The following is a 20,247-nucleotide window of genomic DNA, read 5'->3' as shown; positions in this document are numbered from 1 at the left end:
CAGCATCGCTGTTAACAGTCGGTAATAACTGTCAATAGGTTTCTGGTAGAAACTTATTAATAGTTATTAACGACTATTAGTTGAAGCAGAAACCTATTAACAGTTATTAACGACTGTTAACTGCATTTTTTTTAATGTTTTTGACCTTTATCACTGGCTAAAAAATGTGAAGAGAGAGAGAGAGAGAGAGAGAGAGAGAGAGAGAGAGAGAGAGAGAGAGAGAGAGAGAGAGTGAGTGAGATATCCAAGATCCTAATAACTAGAGATTTTAAATAATAAATTAGATTGTATTAATTTCGAAAATAAATTATATTGACTAATTAATAAGGGTAAAAATGATATAAACAATGTGCCACATAAGCAGAATGGCTAGAAATAAAAAAAATCTGAAATATATGACAAAATGAAATTTTTAAATTTGAATAAGTTTAGTCAGTTACAAATCTCTTTTATAATACTTATTTGTAATTATATATAACAATGTACATGGTAAGGTAAATTTCAACGAAAAGCACAACCAGAAACTTTGAATAAATAATTCCTAGCAAATAAAAGAAAAAAGGAATAAATAATTGTTTCTCAATACTTAGAAGCAAGAACGTCCATGTACCAGATTTTTAATGGAAAACAAATAAGAAATAAGAAATTACATACTAATTTAAGCAAGTTCAGGTTTCAAGTAACTTCAAACTCTTAAATTGACTAGGTACCAACCTTTTGTTACCAAACAAAAGAGTATTCATTTCCATATAATTTAAAAGAATACAAATTAATATTTAAAACTAACTGGGAGCGAAGAATACAAGTTTTCTTGTTCATAAAGAATATAAATGACGAGGCTAGGCTGTTGCTCGTGATTTAGACAAGGATTAATAAATGTACGGATAAATTATTGAAGGTTTGGTTTTATTGATATGTTAACTGCCGATAAAAATGTTGACATATATCTTAAAGTTATCGGTTAGAATTCCGCGGAGATACTACTAATATTTTATAAAGTAATATAATAACTCTTTGTAATGTTATAATGCTCATAACGGTGCTAAACTAGAAACTCCAAATCATGTATATAATACTAAAAAACGGATAAAAATAAAGGTGTTCTGTTAGCTAAAGGGAAATTTATGTGAACATTATCATTTCAATACTATTTTACCAAAATCAGCCATAAAGCAAATTATTATGGATCTATTAGTAAATGAGTTGTGAGACGAATGTTATACTTTCAATGTAATCGGTCACAAAATTACTAGATTTAACGGTCACGAATTCTCCAATTTCTGTGGCGGGTCAGGATTGCAAGATAGATCGGTCATGAAATATAAAATTTCATGACATATCATTCACGGAATTCAAGATCGGTCATGAAATTGCTAGATTTCGTGAGTGATCTATCAGAAAAATGTTGGATTTGGGACTGATCTTTCGTGAAATCTAGCAATTTCGTGACCGACTTTATTAAGGATATACGCTATTACAAATTTCATTTTCTGGTGCGGATACCCTTTCAAAAGATCAAAAATTTCGCTGATTTTAAATGGTATCGGGTGTCGCACTCGATGCCTCTATTTGTTCTAGTGATACTAAATTTTTCACAACTCATTTACTAATAGATCTGTATATATATAAAAAAAATTATGTTTGATTTTGGTAGAGTGGTGTTGAAATAGTAATATTTATGTAAATTTCCCTTTGATAAACCATACGAAAATATATGACAAAAACTAAAATTGGATAGCACGAACTACAACTAAACCAATCATGCTATTAGAGATGATAATGTAGCCGTAATTTGAATCATTTATTAGCCACCCCAATTTATTACTTATCGATTAAAGACACTATTAACCTTAACCCTATTCCCGACCAAGGACACGTGTATTCGAAGAAAAAAAATTAAAAGAAACGAAATAAATGACAATAACCAAGACGCGATTAAAGAGGTAAAATTTAAGCATTATTACACCATTTGAAAAATGAAACCCAAAGTCAAACCCATTTTACCCCAAAAATCGCATAATAAAAATCAAAGCTCTAAAAAAAAAACTCAGCATAATCAATAGCTCTCAATTTGATTTTTTTTTCTTTGTGTGTTACGAAAATCTCTGAAAATATATATATATATATATATATATATATATATATAAATATATATATATATATATATAAATGTATAAAAAATTGCATGCATGTTCATACAAACTATCTGATTTTGTAGACGTATTTGATACATACTCGGATTGTTCAAGAATATGGTCTTGGATAATAAAAGATCATATGATGTTTGTTTACTAATGTTTTTTTTATTTTATTTCAGATTATTATAAGGCTTTATTGTTGAACATGAGGACAAAAATAATTGCGAATAAAGGTTCTAGGTCGAGACCTAAGCAAATGGACGAAATCGATGCAGCAGAGTTATGGTTTAATTTTTTGTTTGTAACTATGATCATAATCATAAATATATTAATTAATCAGTAATAACTTTCAGATATATTTGGAAATTTAATTTATAATTGTTACTAATTTCTATTATTTATTATTAATATTGGATCAATGTATTAAATACTAACCGATTCCTTAAAAAAAGTCAATAAATATCTACTAATTAATTTAAACCATACGTAACCGTTTATTTTAGGAAAAAAAAATGTTATATTGTAACTGAAACTGTATTATTAAACAAAAGGTTAAATCAGAAATTTCAAGCATGAGAGCAACAGCCACGACTTTTATAGCAACAGCCACGACTTTTGTCGCGGCTGTTGCTAGTTTTTGTTGTAGTGAACCCTTTTCATATACCATTTCTACTCATGTACGTTCTCTCGCTAGTCATCTATACCCCAAAAGAATTGTTTCATCAGTTCACTCCGCTCAGTTAAATCTTCCACCAGAACACCCCCAAAACGCAAATTTAAATATCCAAGAAAAAGAAAAACATTGGAAGTTTCCCACCAAAAAAAAAAAGAGCAGCTGAGATGGCTCAGCAGTAAAACATGACGTCTTTGACATTGGCTTTAATTTTGGGTAGGCCTCAGAATGGGGGTGGAGCACCGCCGCTGCCACCGCTCAAAAAACCAGCATCGGAAGCATCCATGTCAAGGTAACACCTGGCACGGAACGCCGCAAGATGTGCATAGAACGCCGGTAGAACTGCAATTACCAGATCATTTTTGTAAGAGGGAATATTTGTAACCAACAAAAAAGCCGGAAAAATTTCAAGAGAAAGGGATTTATGAGATATACCAATCGAGACTGATCTTGTGCAGCGCACATATCTGGGAGTGGAAAAGATGGCGTTAAGAGATGTTGATAATAATATATACCTATTCGTAATAAATTTTAATGGACGGGAAAAGAAATTACGTGTAACATAAGATGTTGGTCAAAGATTGCAGAGCATCAGCAGTGAATCGATTCTCATCATACAAGACGTGGTAGTGAGCGGGACGGCTCGTTCCCTGACAAAGTTCAACCATCTTGTTCAACACAAAAATTCAAAAAATAAAAAAGGCTTTTGAATGTGTTAGAAAGCAATCCAAACCTGGATTCCGGCGTGACTATTGAGATAGAAATCGAATTCTGTTGGGTGGCATATCTGGGTATCCATGACGGTGCCTACGAACAATTCAAAGTAATTGAATGTGTTAACCAGAGCATTTTTAAAGGGAAATAAAAAATAAAAAAAAAAAAATACCTGAAATAATGTTTCCACTCTTGTCCGTCTGTCCTCTTTCTACTGGGAAAAGGCGTGTGTGGTGTCGTTTTTGGACCACAATGAAAGTCACTGGAGGAAGATAATCCGACTCGAGTGATGTACATGCCTGTTAATAACAAACAAACAAAATATACTGATCTTCTCATTCATATTCTTAAAGTATCATACTTGAGAGAAAAACAATATTGAAACTCATACACTAGACATTCCACTCAACATCTAATTTATCACTGCCATTCAGTACCGATGCTCTTTGACATGGATGCTTCCGATGCTGGTTCTTTGAGCGGTGGCAGCCGCGGTGCTCCACCCCCATTCCGAGGCCTACCCGAAATTAAAGCCAATGTCAAAGACGTCATGTTTTACTGCTGAGCCATCTCAGCTGCTCTTTTTTTTTTTGGTGGGAAACTTCCAATGTTTTTCTTTTTCTTGGATATTTAAATTTGCGTTTTGGGGGTGTGTTCTGGTGGAAGATTTAACTGAGCGGAGTGAACTGATGAAACAATTCTTTTGGGGTATAGATGACTAGCGATCCCTTACCCCCCAGGGTCGGGTCGAAAAAAAGACCCCCGAACAACAGTATACCTGCATAAAAAAAACATATGGGGTATGACATGAGAAAACAAAAACATACATGACTACAACAATCACTCATAGTATTTAAACACTCTAAACAGACATTCATCCTTACTTCATTGCTTCCAACACTTGTATGGTTTCTTGCGGCATATCGTGCTGTCTTCCTTGAAGAAACTGGCGCAGGTGATGGAGGTCGGGCTTCGACGCAAACTTGACGACTACCTTGAATTCCCGGTCTCGCCTACACATGCTTCAAACGGCCGGAATGATATATTAGTATGCATATTCTTAAGAAAATTAGAAGAAAAAAAATAGAAATAAGAGACACCTCTTAGACTTGGAGGATCCAGATGGTTCATCGTTGGACCGGAATGGAAGTTCTCCTGCAGTGTACAGACTCTTCATTCCATCATAGGCAGGTTTCTTACCACCCATGTTTGATTCGCTAAAGAGAGTAACCATCTTCCCTACCACCTTTCTATTAAGATTTTTCGATATAACCTCGGGAGTTATGGTTACCTAAAATGACAACCAACAAAATCTGTCACACTTCAGAGATAGAGAGAACACAATGCAGCTAAGTTTACAAATAAGATCAGGACGTCAAACAAACTAGTGATGATTTCCTTCTGTTTCATTAACTTAAATCCGACAGAAATAGTTTTATTAGTGAAAATCCCGTATGCATTTTACATATCAAGAAAAAAAAATACAGAATGAATACTACACTTATAGAAACGGTAAGAGAATCATCCTTAAGAAATGTACAGTCACAACAAAATAGAGGGAGATTAACATTATACATAGAACGAGAAAACAAAATTGAAATTTATGGCTGGTGATATATAAAGAAAAAAAATAGAATTAGATGAGAGGAGAAATATCATAGATTATCATAAAAGTCACACAGAAGCCGTAAATAAATTTATATTAAAAATAAATAAATACACAATCACAAGCTTAAAAAAACTTTGAATAACTCTCAGGAACCAAAGAGATCAACAAAAAGACTACAGAAACGGGACTATACCGTGGACGTGGACAAAAAAACTTTGAGTCAAGGCCGGTTCTGGTGTCGGAGATGGCACCGCGCGTGGACGTGGACGCGGACGCAGCGCACCTGCTCAAGGATCAAGACCCGCTAGTGTTGTCGGAGATGGCGCCGCGCGTGGACGTGGACGCGGACGCGGCGCACCTGCTCAAGGATCAAGACCCGCTACTGTGTCGGAGAGGCTCGCACCACCGGAGCGGGTCTTGATCCTTGAGCAGGTGCGCCGCGTCCGCGCCACGTCCACGCGCGGCGCCATCGCCGCCGCGAGCAGCCGCCGGAGCTGGTTGATACTGGCGTGGAACGGATCCTCGACCGCCGCCGCGACGGGACATTGTTATTCCTTGCGTTGGTGTTGGCAACGGAGAATTGAGAGAGTGAGTTTTTAAGAGCAGTTGGAGAGAGCGAGGGGGTTGTGGCTTGTGGGAAAATGTGCGTGGGTCTATATATAGACTTATAGAGAGAGAGTGTCTGTGTGACGCTTCGACGAAGAGAAATGAGCGGGTCGTTGCATTGGACCACCTCTACCCCCAAAACCATATAAATTTTTTATACTCTAAATTCGTCTAAAATACAATTTATGTACTTTTATACTCTATTTTTTACACCAAAAAATTATAATTTATATTTTCTTAATATTTTAATAATTTTAACTTTTTAATTATTACATTATGATCTATATACCTTTACTTGTATCTTTTGTATCCATGCTTCCAGCGATCCATTTCCTTTTATCAATTTATTTAAAAGTAATTAAATGACGAGACAAATCCCCTCGCAAATGGTAGCAAATTTAGATATTAATTTCATGAAATAAAATAAAAAAGAGCGCGGCAAGACAGCCCTCTTATCAAATTTCCCACCAACCAGAAGCCAATCAGGGCTACATCCGTAATTTAACCAAACGCTCCTCGATATTTTTCTTTTTTGGTTTTAATTTCTTCAAACTCAGCCCGCGAAAACCCTTGTCTCAAGCTGGCTTGACGGACGGCAGAATCACGGAAGGAAGCTCTTCCGTCGGTTTTGTGTGCCTCACGGTACTACCGTGTACCGTGAGTTTCGGTAACGGCAGAAGGACTTCCGCCACGTCTCGGTTACATATCTATACTTTTTTTATAAAAAAAATTAATAGTTTAGTCCATTTCATTTCCCATTTTTTAAAAAAATTAAAAGTTTAATCCCTTTCATTTACCATTTAAATTTAATTTTTTATTTTTTTAATTTCTTATTGGAAGTTAATGGAAATATGGATTTCCATTAAACTTAACGGAAATTACATTTCCAATAAGCAATGGAAGGCACCAAAATGCCAAATGGAAATGTCATTTCCAATAAGAAATGGAAGGTGGCTTATTGGAAATGGAATTTCCATTTCCTTCCAATAGCCAGGATGTAACCTACCTAATTACTTCTCGTTGATTAAAAATAAAAAAATAATAAAAACACATAATTACTTCTCCAAAAAATAAATTAGTGAGTTTTTTTCTTCTAAGTTTTAGCTGAATATAAGTATCTCTTAATCCATACAAATTACAATCTTCTAGAAATTATCCTATCAGATTTTTTATTTTGCTGATTTTTAGGAGTAGTTTTTTTTTTTTTTTTTTAATTAAGAAATCATGGAGAGAACGCAAAGAAAAAAAAAATTGTGAACCAATAAAAAAAAACGTGGGTATATATACCTACCTAATTACTTCCCCAAAAAATAAATCAGGCAAAATAACAATAAATTAATATCATTTTTCTTCTAAGTTTTAGCTGAATATAAGTATCTCTTAATCCATACAAACAAACTACAATCTTCTATAAATTATCCAATAAGATTTTTTATTTTGCTGATTTTTATATGTATTTTTAAAAATAAAAATAAAGAAATCATGGAGAGAACACAGAAAAAAAAAATTGTGAACCAATAGTGGATTATTTTATCTAAAAGTAAGAGGGTATTATAGTGATCCCTTTTAAACAAAATTAGTAAATACACAAAAATATAACATGATATTTTCCCGGATAGTTACAAATAATTCATTTGTCTAATTAAGATTATTTCCCATGCATTAATCTTACTCTTAAGAAAATGATTTAACTAACATGAATTATCCACTCTTAGATACTTTTGCTATGGAAGTTGAACAAGGAAAGACATATCTCCTACGTGTCATCAACTCTGCACTCAACGACGAGCTATTCTTTGGCATAGCGGGCCACAATCTAACAGTGGTAGAGATTGACGACGCAAGCCATTTTGATTGCTCCGGGTCAGACGACAAACGTTTTAGTCCATGCTAATCAGCCTCCAAACCGATACTTCATGGGCGCTACGGCAGTTATGGATGCCCCAATTGCGGTGGATAATAAGACCGCAACCGCAATTTTCCAATACAAAGGCGTCCCAAACTCTGTTTTGCCTATCCTTCCATCTCTCCCCAGCCAAAACGACACTGCATTTGCCCTAGCCTTCGACGACAAGCTGAGGAGCCACAACACTCCTCAATTCCTAGCTAACATGCCTCAAAAGGTCGATCGGAGACTTTTCTACACGATAGGGTTAGGGATAAACCCTTGCCCTAGCTGCCTCAACGGGACGAAACTCACTGCCTCTATAAACAATATAAGCTTTGTGATGCCTCAAACCGGGCTTCTTCAGGTATAAAATAGACGAAATAATTTTTTTTCCTATTATTATTGAACTATAGATCGAGAGAAATCACGTATAACAAAATACAAAATAGTTGAGTTTATTTTTATGGAATCTAGATCGTCTGTCTCTTTTCGTGTATCCAATAAAAATAAGTCACATTACGGTTTTTTTTTTTAATTATTATTCTAAAATATAATAACAATAAAAAGGTGATAACGTGATAAATTTTGATTTGAGAGTCATGTAGCGAGATAGAAAGAAAAAAAAAGATAGATGATTCGGATTCATTCTTACGCAAATGAAAATATGAAGAAGTACTTTATTATTGTCTCCCAAAATTTGATTGATGTATTTAATTGTATATAACTTTCAACTATCTTATTATACGATATATAATGTTAAATTGTTCAGGCTCACTACTTTGGAATCAAAGGGGTTTTCGCGACCGATTTCCCCGATCGCCCACCAGCCACTTTCAACTACACGGGCGCCCCATTGACCGCAAATCTCGCAACCAAATCCGGGACGAGGGTCAACAAACTTGCTTTCAATTCGAGCATCGAGTTGGTTTTACAAGACACTAATCTTCTAACTGTGGAATCACACCCTTTCCATCTCCATGGATATAACTTTTTTGTGGTTGGAAGCGGAGTCGGTAACTTTAACTCTAGTAAAGACCCACTTAAGTTCAACTTAGTTGATCCTCCTGAAAGAAGCACCGTTGGAGTTCCCACCGGTGGTTGGACCGCCATCAGATTTAGGGCTGACAACCCAGGTAATATTTATTTTTCATTGTCATTAAACCACAATTAATCATGCAAAACAAACAATTTTTTTTCACTTATTGATTTCACATTCCAAATACAACTCTTATACATGCCAAATAATATTTTAAGAATAAAAAAGTCAATTATCTTTGAACTTTGCTGATTAGAATTAGATAACCTAAATTAATATATTTATTAATATATAAACAATATAGTATTTTAATCTGTTGATGAATGATTAGCCAAAGTTGACTTTAGCCAACAATAATAACAGTCGCAAAAATACTTTTCTCCTTTCACTCACTCACCTATGGAACCCTTTTTTTTTTTCTTTTTTTCTTTTTTTTTTTTGTCAAAATGGAGAGGAGAAAAATATTTATATATCTGTGGCAATAATTGATGGTAATTATTTGCAGGAGTGTGGTTTATGCACTGTCACATTAGTACAAAAAACAGCATTGGGTGCGACTTTTTTCGCACCCAAAGGTCGAAAGTCGCACCCATTGATACCTTTAGGTGCGACACAGTCGCACCCGAAAGTTCGCACCTAAAGGTCATGGGTGCGACTAGTCACACCCGAAGGTCATGATTTTTAGGTGCGACTTTTAGGTGCGGATATTCGCACCCATATTCGCACCCATAAGTCAGAAAAAATGTGCGAAAAAGTCCGCGCGAAGGCCATTGGGTGCGACTAGTCGCACCCATAAATTTGGCGGGTAGGCCAACGGGTGCGACTAGTCGCACCCAATTTCATTCGCGCCAAGTCTGTGGGTGCGACTAGTCGCACCCAATGGCCTTCGCGCCAAGTCTTTGGGTGCGACTAGTCGCACCCGTTGGCCTACCCGCCAAATTTATGGGTGCGACTAGTCGCACCCGATAGTTGTTTTTAAGTTATTTATTTATTTATTATTTAATATTTATTAATTAGAAATTCATTAATTACGAATTCTATAATTGTAATCAAATAACTAAATAGTTTATTAATTAGAAAAATTCATTAATTAATATTTATAATCATAATATATTACGAATTCTATAATTGTAATCAAATAACTAAATAGTTTATTAATTAGAAAATTCATTAATTAATATTTATAATCATAATAAAAACTAACCATTTGTTGTTCGATTACAATAATTATTATAATGTACGACAAATAATTAAAATAAATGTTCATTCTTTTCCCTTTCCTTTTCCTCGGTTTGTAAACCAATCCTTGAACATTTTACTCCCTCTTCCACCAAATCTTCCTCCAGAACTGCTGCTACCTCCTCGTCCACTTCCGCTCGTACGCTCACTGCCGCTCGTACGCTCTCGCTGGTAATCTGCTGAACCTGGCGGCGTCGTCTGAGCATCTGCCATTGAAACTGATGGCGGCGTTGTCTGATGCATAGGGTGCATCTGAGGCGGCGGCGTCGTCTGAGGCATCTGTGGCATCATGCCGGGCGACATCTGCGGCATCTGTGGCATCGTGCCGGACGACATCTGAGGCAAGGGCGAAAACTGCTGCGTGAACGCGAACATTTGTCGCTGCATCTCCTCCATCTGCTGTTGGTGTGCCGCCATAGCGAGTTGTTGTGCCGCCACCTGAGCTTGGAGCTCGCCAACCACTGGATCTGGAACGCGGCGCCGCGACGAGCCTGAGCCTGACGACGAGCTTTCGTCCTGAGCCTGAGCAATAGCCCAAGATGTTCTCGGGACCGTTGGACCTATTCCAACGTACCAATCTTGACGGTTCCCGAGAATTTCTAGCATCGCGTGCTCCTCTGCGGCGTCCTGGTCAAAGACTACGCCTTGCTCTTCTGCTTGTCGCTGAAGATCCGCCAGTAGAGTAACTATCCGCGCCTTTACACATAAAAAAATTATTAAAAATTAATTATTATGTAAGTAACGTACTCTTAATTATAACATATGACTTACATGTGCTCGTCTCGCCCAATCTGTCGTCCATTCACCTTTTCTATTATGGTGTTTTTGCTCCCACGTCGTTAACGCGGAGCCCAAAGTCCCATCATACTTACTCTGTAATTGTTATGAAAATATAAGTACTGAATTTATTTCAAATTAAGTATTTCAAAATTAGAATAATTTACGTTCAAATGACGATGAGCCAAGAAAGAAAGAGATCCTTGAGTCGACCTCGTCTTCTTCTTCTTCGAATTCTCCTTGTTGCGAGTAGATTTTTTCTGCAAATAATTAATTTTGTCATTATTCAATCTGATAAAGATATTGTGATTTATTACAATCATACATTACGTACCTTCCAATCGTCAGTCGCGAACTCGTCTACCACCGCCTCCCAATCCTCTTTCTTATATCCCGGTGGTGTTTCCGCCTTAGCGTTTTCTGTGCTCCCACAAAACTCCAATCTGAACTTCTCTGATAGCTTGGACTTCTGGTTGCGTCGCCTGATCTTGGCATTCCGAATGATAGCCTGATCAATCGTATTCTGAAAGCAATCCGCAGGCAGATCCTCGCCGGTGTCAAGATCCGTGTACACAAATCTGAACTCGGAATGAAGTGCGCTCAAAATAGCAGCCAACATCTGTGGCGTCACTTCACTCCAATCACGAGTCGTAGGCGGGATATGTGCTTTCACCAAAGCACCGAGGCGGTTGTTAAATAGTCCAACTTTTTTATTTTCTTTCATTATCTCTTGATAGAATGTTTGGTTTATTGGGTCCCACTTGACCACCTTCGCACCCGGTACACCCTGTGTTGCTCGCGCCGACGTCGAGCCGGTTGTTTATAAAAAACCGGGTTATTGTGTTATTACCTTGTTCGCAAACCAATCTTTGAATCCCTTTCTATGCTCCGCTTCAATATCGCGAACTCCAGATTCGTTCAGGAAATCCAAATGCTCGTTGTTGCATGTTTAAAACATTGCGTAAAGAAAATACAACAATGAAATAAGTTAGAGAAGCAAGTGGATCGATTACTTACACCAAATACGGATCCACTTCAGGACAGTTGGTATAGATGTACCACTCCGCTTTTTCTCTTTGCTCATCGTCTAATACTATCGCGTTCATCATCCCATAAGGCACACACATCTCGGATCGAAAAACGGAGAGCTCTCGCACTTGAACTTCTTCAACTACCTTCTTATCTTCAATATACATTGCAATGAACGTTAGAGCTTCTTCTACAACATAAGCTTCAGCAATAGAGCCTTCTGGTCTAACTCTATTTTTGACAAAATGTTTTAACGTCCCAAGGTATCTCTCAAAAGGGTACATCCACCGCATATGCACCGGGCCGCCGTGCAACGCTTCCTCTGGTAGATGGATCGCCACGTGAACCATGATCGTGAAAAAAGCAGGTGGAAATATCATCTCAAGCTTACATAAGATCTCGACGATAGACTCTTGCGCTCTTTCAAGATCTTCAGCTCTTAATGTTCTCGAACTTATCAACTTGAAAAAGTTGCAAAGCTCAGTGATCGTATCATGTATTGGTTGTGGCACAAAAGGACGAATACCAACAGTCAACAATCTTTGCAAGATCACGTGGCAATCATGCGACTTCAAACCTGTGAGTTTTCCATCAGTTGTCACATTTTTTTTTAAATTCCCAGCGAGACCATCGGGAAATTTGACAGATTTTAAGTACTCTGTAAATCGCTGTCTCTGCTCAAGGGTCAAAACGTACGACGCTCGCGGTTTGTAATACCCACTCCCATTTGGTTCCAAGTGCAAAGCGGTCTTGATGCCCAAGTCCATCAAGTCAAGCCTTGCCTTCTCGGTGTCATAGTTCTTCTTTTCCAAGCTGAGCATCGTCCCGAGAAGATTCTCACACACGTTCTTCTCTACGTGCATCACGTCCATGTTGTGTTTCAACTGCGACTCAGACCAGTACGGCAACTCGTAAAAGATGCTTTTCTTGGTCCAATTCAGTTCGCTCTCAGCTCGCTTTCGTTTTTTGCCTACAGAGGCAGCGTGTTTGCCAGTAGTCGTGCAAGAAACACCAGCCAACTGAGCGAGTATGTCTTGCGAAGTCAACTTCTCGGGTTTATTTCGTTTCTCGTGCTTATCTTTGTAGTGATCGTTGCTTTTCCTCAATCGGTGACGCCTTTTTAAGAACCGACGATGGTCGTAGTAGACGATCCTGTTTCTGATTTTTAGGGACGGCGTGTCAAAGTTGCACGTAGGGCAAGCGAGATACCCCTGGCCGCTCCATCCCGATAAATACGATCTAGCCGGAAAATCGTTTATCGTCCAAAGTAACGCGGCACGCAACCGAAACACTTCATCTCTGGCTCCATCACGAACGCGGACTCCATTATCCCACAGTTCTTTCAACTCTTCAACCACAGGCTGCAAAAAAACGTCCATGTCTTTTCCTGGTGAATGGGGCCCCGGGATCAGAAGCGTTAGCATCAGGTACTCTTTCTTCATGCACAACCAATGCGGCAAGTTGTACGTCGTAAATACTACAGGCCACATGCTGTATGATAGGCTCATATCCCCAAACGGGTTGAATCCATCTGCAGCTAGCCCAAGCCGCACGTTCCGAGGCTCTGCAGCAAAACCTGGGTATCTCTCGTCCAAATTCTTCCACGCGGTACCATCAGCAGGATGTCGTAGAACGTCAGCTTCCCTGACGCGATCTCTTTCGTGCCACTCCATATGAAGCGTCGTGTGTCGAGATGCGTACAGTCGCTTCAATCGATCTTTCAAGAGAAAATATCGCAATATCTTCTGCGGTATCTTCTTACCAGTTGGCTTCCATCTACTCTCGTTACATATCGGGCACACGTCGACGTTCGCGAGATGTTTTCGGAATAGGACAGAGTCATTAATGCACGCGTCGATCATCTCGTATCCCATGCCAAAACGCTTCAGCTTTGCTTTTGCCTCGTAGTGCTTCTCTGGTATTCGATTACCGGCTGGATGAGACTTCCTCAAAAGCTGCAGCAGTTCTGTGAACGACTTGTTCGTCCAATGGTTCGTGACTTTAAGGTGCATCAACTGAACCAAGAATGACAACGACGAAAACTCCTTGCATCCAGGGTACAATTCCGCTTCCAACTCAGCGAACAAGTCTTCCACTTGCTCCTCCGCACGCACATCGCTCGGAGCCAGCTCCGTAACACCATCGAAATCCTCGTGATCTCTTATATCCTCCACAGCAGCATGTATTCCTCCTACTCCTCTCTGGGTTGTTTCTCCGATGGGGACTTCTTCAAGATGACCGACGGAACGCACGACCTCGCCATGATGATACCATTCTGTGTAGCCCGGGGTAAAACCTTTGTTTAGCAGATGATGCCTTACAACCGCAATGTCGTGCCATCTCACGTTGTTGCAAGGCTTGCATGGACATCGATATTCGTAATTATCGTTCGGAAATCTTCTTGCAGTGCGGATAAATTCATTAACTCCGAGTTTATACTGCAAGGACAACCGATTGTTCTCGGTGATCCAATCTCTACTTGGATTGGACATTGATTTCGCTAAACGAAATGAAAAAAGAACAATTATTAAGAGTTGTTGCTAAGTGACGAAGACGAATGAAGTCGATTACTTATTGCTACGGGACGAAGATCAATGAATGAAGATGAGATTATGAATTTTATGTTATTTGAGAATAATATGCTAGAAACTCAATCTAAAATTCGGCAGAGTTTCCCCTATAATACTAACAAACCAAAAACCTGCAAACTCATTTAAAAGCATATACAAATCATCTAAAACTATCATAATAATCAACTAAACCCTAAACAGAACCTTCGTGGCTCGTTTACAACAAACTAACTAATTATATCAACTTAAATTAATTCAAACATAACATATGTTAATTCAATCCAAACATATCATTTACTAAATCACAAACCTAAGCATGTTACTATACCAAGGTTTAAAATATCGATACCGATATCCATACCGAGGTTCTGATTTTACGGATATATCGAATATCGACGGATATATCAACGGATATTTTATAACAATTTCAATATCGATTACCGAGTATATCGGTGATATATCGATGATATATCGATTACCGACGGATATATCGACAAAAATCTTATAACAAAATATAATTTTAAAAATCTAAAATAGATATATTCAAATTTAAAAGATAAAATAGTTCTTAAATGCTACATATTAATATATATATATATATATATATATATATATATATATTCAAAAGCTTGATTTTTATTTTATTTTACAAATATATATAGTTAAATTGTAATAAATATATACATATATAAATAAGTATTTTCCATATATATGATTATATATACACTTACATGTATTATAAAATATTTACACGAATCTATTAACATAACATTTGTTAATTCAATCCAAACATATCATTTACTAAATCACAAACCTAAGCATTTTATTATACAATCTATACATGTTATTAAATTAATTCAAATTAACATAACATTTGTTAATTCAATCCAAACATATAATTTACTAAATCACAAACCTAAGCATTTTACTATACAATCTAAACATGTTATCAAATTAATTCAAATTAACATTACTAAAATTAACATAACATTTACAATATAACATTACTAACTAAACTAAAATGTCTAATTAACATTTCAAATTAAGTAAACTAATGATATCATTTACAATTTACTAATGTTATATATTAAGTAATAATTTCAAATTACAATTAACATATAAAACTAACCTAACTAAACTAAACTGGCTATCTAATTAACTTTCTAATTAATTAGAGTACATATAAGAATATAAATAAATGAACTAACCTCTTGAAGAGCCGACGAGCAAGGACGGTGGCTTGAGGCTGTGAGCGACGGAGCAACGGAAAAAAGCTCGGGGTTGCGGTGAGGCGTGCTCGGACGAAGCGAAAGAGGCTGTCGGAGTAGGACTGTCTCGCAGCGAGAGGCACCGAGAGCCTGTTTTGGGCAGCGAGGCTCGGCAGCGGCTGGGACTAGGCTGAGACAACAAGAGACGGGACTAAATTGAGAGGAAGAGAGAGAGAGAGAGAGAGATTGAGAGGTACACTAAGAGAGAGAGAGATTACCGGCTGGAACTGAGAGCAGCGTCGACGGAGAGAAGCGCGGAGAAGGCTATGCACCACACCGGAGCTGGTGGCTGCGACGGGGTGGCCGGAGAGAGAGAGGGCAGTGGCGGCGGTCCTCGTGACGGAGGCTGAGAGAGAGAGGGTCGTGGCGGCGGTCGGAGGAGCGTAGTGGTGGCGGCGGCGACGGGGTGGCCGGAGAGAGAAAGGGCAGTGGCGGCGAGAGGTTGGAGGTTGGAGTGGTGGCTGCGACGGGGTGGCCGGAGAGAGAGAGGGCAGTGGCGGCGGTCCTCGTGACGGAGGCTGAGAGGTCGTGGCGGCGGTCGGAGGAGCGTAGTGGTGGCGGCGGCGACGGGGTGGTGGCGGCAACGGGGTGGGAGAGAAGGAGAGAGTCGGAGATAGAGAGATAGAGGCGCAAAGTCGAATTTGGGTGTTTGAATGAAAACCTATCGAGCATGCTTTATATATAAAGACTTTTAAATTTGGGTGCGATTTTGTCGCACCAAATGACACCTTTGGGTGCGACTAAGTCGCACCCAATGACCTGTGTCAGTTGTTTCGGGTGCGACTAAGTCGCACCCAATGACATTTTTGTAAAAAAGGGGGAAGTTTTGGCCGCCGAAATTTTTTTGGACATTTAGGTGCGACTTAGTCGCACCTATAAGTTTGGAGACAGTATTGGGTGCGACTAAGTCGCACCCAATATTAGTACCACACTATTGGGTGCGACTAGTCGCACCCAAATTCAAAAAATTTCCCGAAAATTTTTCAGCGCTTAATTGATTTTTGGGTCCGACTATTCGCACCTGAAAGTCTTTTTGGTGCGACTTTTAGGTGCGAATAGTCGCACCCAAAAGTCAACCGCACCGGAAAACTGTATTTGTAGTAGTGTCATTTGAAGGTTCACACGGGTTGGGGTTTGAAAACAGCATTTGTGGAAAATTAGAAAGGTAAAGATCAATCTGTTTTTCCTCCACCAAAAGATCTCCCACCTTGTTAAGTACATTAAATTTGGGTGAAAAAAAAGGATTAACAAATCTCCCAACTGAGCATATTATACATACATGTACAATTAATTCCTGCTTGTTTCATTTTGAATTCAATCCGAGATTTATGCGACTGATCCGAGCTCCTCCGCGATGGCACGGATCGCCACCGATTCGTAGCCTTTGTTCGGCTTCATCTTCTAGGAGAGGAGCCTATATCGCGGCGGCGAAAAATTCCGTCGGAGAGCTCTCGGAGAATCTCAAAGTTGGCTGTTCTGATTGCCATAAAGGATTCAAACGGTGAAGACGTAAACTATATGGATCAAAGGATTCGAATCGACGAACGACATTTTGCCTTCATTGATTTTGAGCCAAAGATCTGCGGGCTAAGACTCGCACGGTCTCCGGACGCACTGACACAAATCTGCGGCACCAGTAGCGAGACGACCATCATGCCGCCGATATATGTAAGAAAATTTGTGTTGATTCGTGTTAATGCATGAATTCAGTTTATTTCGTAATTAATTCATGTTAATTCAGTTTATTTATGTTTATTCGTATTAATTTCGATTTATTTGTAGGAGAATCGGCGACTCTGTGTCTCCCGTCGGAGAATTGGCGGTTCGAGACAGATCAGCGGTGAAGATCGGCAGAAAATTACGCAAGTTGGGACCGACGGTGAAGATCGTCGGTGAAGACCTCGTAATATCTTTAGAGAATTTCTTAATATATTAATGAAAGAGTTATTTATTGTAATATTTTTCATTTATTTATTTATTTTTATTAACTAATTTATATTCGGTAACTCTTCAATTTAAATGAAAGGTATTATTATCTCTTCAAGTGAGTTTATGTGGTTTATCGACTATTGTACAAAATAAACATAACGTTGACTATTTTGACAATTTCTCCCTTTTTTTTAATGGTTTGGTTTATAATAACACAAATACATATATAATACCATACATAAATTCCATAGACATACATATATCTTATATGTTTACACATTACAAGTATATACTTATAATCATATTTTTTAATCAAGTGAACAATTAAATGAGTTGAAATAATTAAGCATATGATAAAATAATTATTTTAATTTACCCTTATGAAATAAATTTAGACACATCTGCCTTTCCTGAAATTTTATTTTAGCTCAATATATACACACACACACACACACACATATATATATATATATATATATATATATATATATATATATATATATATATTGGTGTCGTATTATATATAATGTTTCATGCCTAAACATGGCTTTTTGAATAGAAAGTGGATATTTATTTTAGTTCACATTCATGTGTCTTGAAACTTCACAGTGGCACTTGCATGGTTAATTCTATTCGAACCATTAGTTGTTTGGTTAGAGTGAAATGTCATTTAATGTTATGTCCAACAAAATAACTAATAAAACGAGGTGGGACATGAATGAAATGTAAAAAAATTCGGTTGGCAGAAGATAAAAGCATTGAGGTAAAAAAAAAAAAAAAGGCTGCAAGAGATAAGTTTTTTTTTTTTTTTTTTTTCAGAAAGAGATAAGGTTAATAATTAATGTTACAATGACAACACTCACGTTGCCAAGAGATGACAACACAAAAGAGAATCCCTCGTCACAGCTTGTCTCATTGATTCACACACATACGGGTTGATAAAATAAAGAGAGTATTCAATCAGAAGTGTACTCAAAATCAAAGTTGAAAATGCCATTTTGGACCACTGTGTGAATGTAATGCGGTGGTTGAGTTTGTTGACAAGTTATATATTAATATAATTTCTTCCATAGTTTCTTCCACGCAAATATTCGTATACCTTTATATTTGCTTCGTTCACGTTATTTTTTTTTTTGAGGAAACGTGGTCGGTGCCACGGAATGTCATAAAAGCCCTCACTTATGGCGGAGGAATACCGTGGTTACAAAGATAAGAGTGAAACAGAAACCAACGGTAAGGAAAACAGGAGACTAAAAAAAACAGGCCCCTAGGAGGCCGCGCGGGACCTCAACTCGCGATCATCGGCTCTAATGGCCTCTTCCGAACAAGGCGGGACTAAACCCAGCCAGGTCGAAGACGAGAGATGGTTAACCGCGTAGCGCGCTAGATTATGCGCAGCAACATTACAAAGACGGGAAATGTGCAAAATACGAAAGACCTCAAGCTCCCTCACCTCTCTGATGATGCGATGCAGGATCGTCCCAAGCTCTGTCGCAGGTGTCGCGCCATCATCGATCATCCTCACCACCCCTAAGCAGTCAGACTGGATCTCCGCTCTCCTGCCACCAACGCTGCGAACTAGCTCTATGCCCTGGAGGACAGCATATGCTTCCGCAAGCTGGGGGGAGAACCCCCTAGCCAGGAAAAGCGTCTGCGAGGCGATCACCTCTCCGGTGTGGTTTCGAACTATACAACCGACACCGAAGCCTCCACGGTCGCGAGCGAGTGCCGCGTCGACGTTAATCGAGAGGGTCCCGTCCCTAGGGGGGGTCCATCTGGGGGTCGTAGACACCCTCATGCTCGTCGGAGTATCCCCAACCGTAGCCGCCCTGTACTCCTCGAGGAAGCTCACCGTCCACTGGACTAGCTGAGGTTGGCTCCAAGCTGATCTCCCGGCCAAGACGTTGTTCCTGTGGTTCCAAAGTTCCCAAATAATGGTAATGAAAAGCTCATGGAAACGAACCTCAAGGGTCTCCGTCGCTCTGAGGATAGCGTCGAAAGCATCGCCGTCTCTGAAAGGCGGAAGAATGTGGCCGAAGCCCACCTCTTTCCAGACTCTCCTGCTCCACCTGCAGCCCCAAAAAGTGTGGAAAACCGTCTCTCTCGCCTCCTGACAGACAGGGCAACTGTCGTCGGAGGTGATCCTCTTCTTGGCTAAGACTGCTCTGGCCGGGATCTGGCCTAAACAGACTCGCCAGGAGAAGAGTTTCACCTTAGGAGGAGCTCTCAATTGCCAGAACTTCGTCCACCACTTCTCCATCACCGTCGGATCGGAAGAGCTGGCGACCGGAGTACTGGCTCTCTCCATCGCGACACGGAAGCCACTCTTGACGGAGTACTCTCCGTTCTCAGTGAACCGCCAGCGTCGCACGTCAGGAATGCCCTCACCCCCACACGGAATGCTCAGAATCGCCGCAGCGTCCTCCTCCCCGAACATCGCAGTGATAAGATCAACGTCCCAGTTACCGTCAAGTCTCATAAGCTCAGCTACCCGCATATCGGGGGGGATCCAAGGGGGGTCGATCCAGGTGGCCGGTCTGTCCCTCGGAACCCAACTGTCGCCCATGACCAACACAGACTCCCCGTCCCCGATCCTCCATCTCGAACCAGACTGAATGATATCACGGCCCCAAAGAAGACTGCGCCAAATGGAGGAGCTACACGAACCAGGGAGAGCTGTCATAATATCACCGTCGGGGAAGTAGCTCTGTCTATAGACTCGACCAACCAGACTATCCGGTCTCCTGAGAAGTCTCCAGACACTTTTAGCC

The 20,247-nt window shown here is 39.2% G+C and overlaps 1 protein-coding gene and 1 pseudogene across 1 annotated transcript; one reads left to right on the top strand and one right to left on the bottom strand.

Moving 5' to 3' along the window:
• Positions 1 to 3,021: 3,021 nt before the first annotated feature.
• On the bottom strand, positions 3,022 to 3,633 carry LOC149388521 (protein argonaute 1D-like). The gene is made up of 4 exons (XM_089623411.1): positions 3,545 to 3,633; positions 3,367 to 3,461; positions 3,247 to 3,278; positions 3,022 to 3,153 (listed from the first exon to the last, which is right to left on the bottom strand). The coding sequence occupies exons 1-4, from the start codon at positions 3,608 to 3,610 to the stop codon at positions 3,035 to 3,037; spliced, it is 312 nt and encodes a 103-aa protein (XP_089479537.1). The 5' UTR covers positions 3,611 to 3,633; the 3' UTR covers positions 3,022 to 3,034.
• Positions 3,634 to 7,436: 3,803 nt separating this feature from the next.
• On the top strand, positions 7,437 to 17,483 carry LOC149388520 (laccase-11-like; annotated as a pseudogene).
• The last annotated feature ends 2,764 nt before the right edge of the window (positions 17,484 to 20,247 follow it).

The sequence above is a fragment of the Urtica dioica genome, chromosome 8 (assembly GCF_054948205.1).
Source record: "Urtica dioica subsp. dioica isolate 48M chromosome 8, U.dioica_male_clone48M_v1_H2, whole genome shotgun sequence".
Lineage (NCBI taxonomy): Eukaryota > Viridiplantae > Streptophyta > Magnoliopsida > Rosales > Urticaceae > Urtica > Urtica dioica.
Note: the sequence above shows the minus strand (reverse complement) of the source record. Positions and strands in the feature narration are given on the sequence as shown.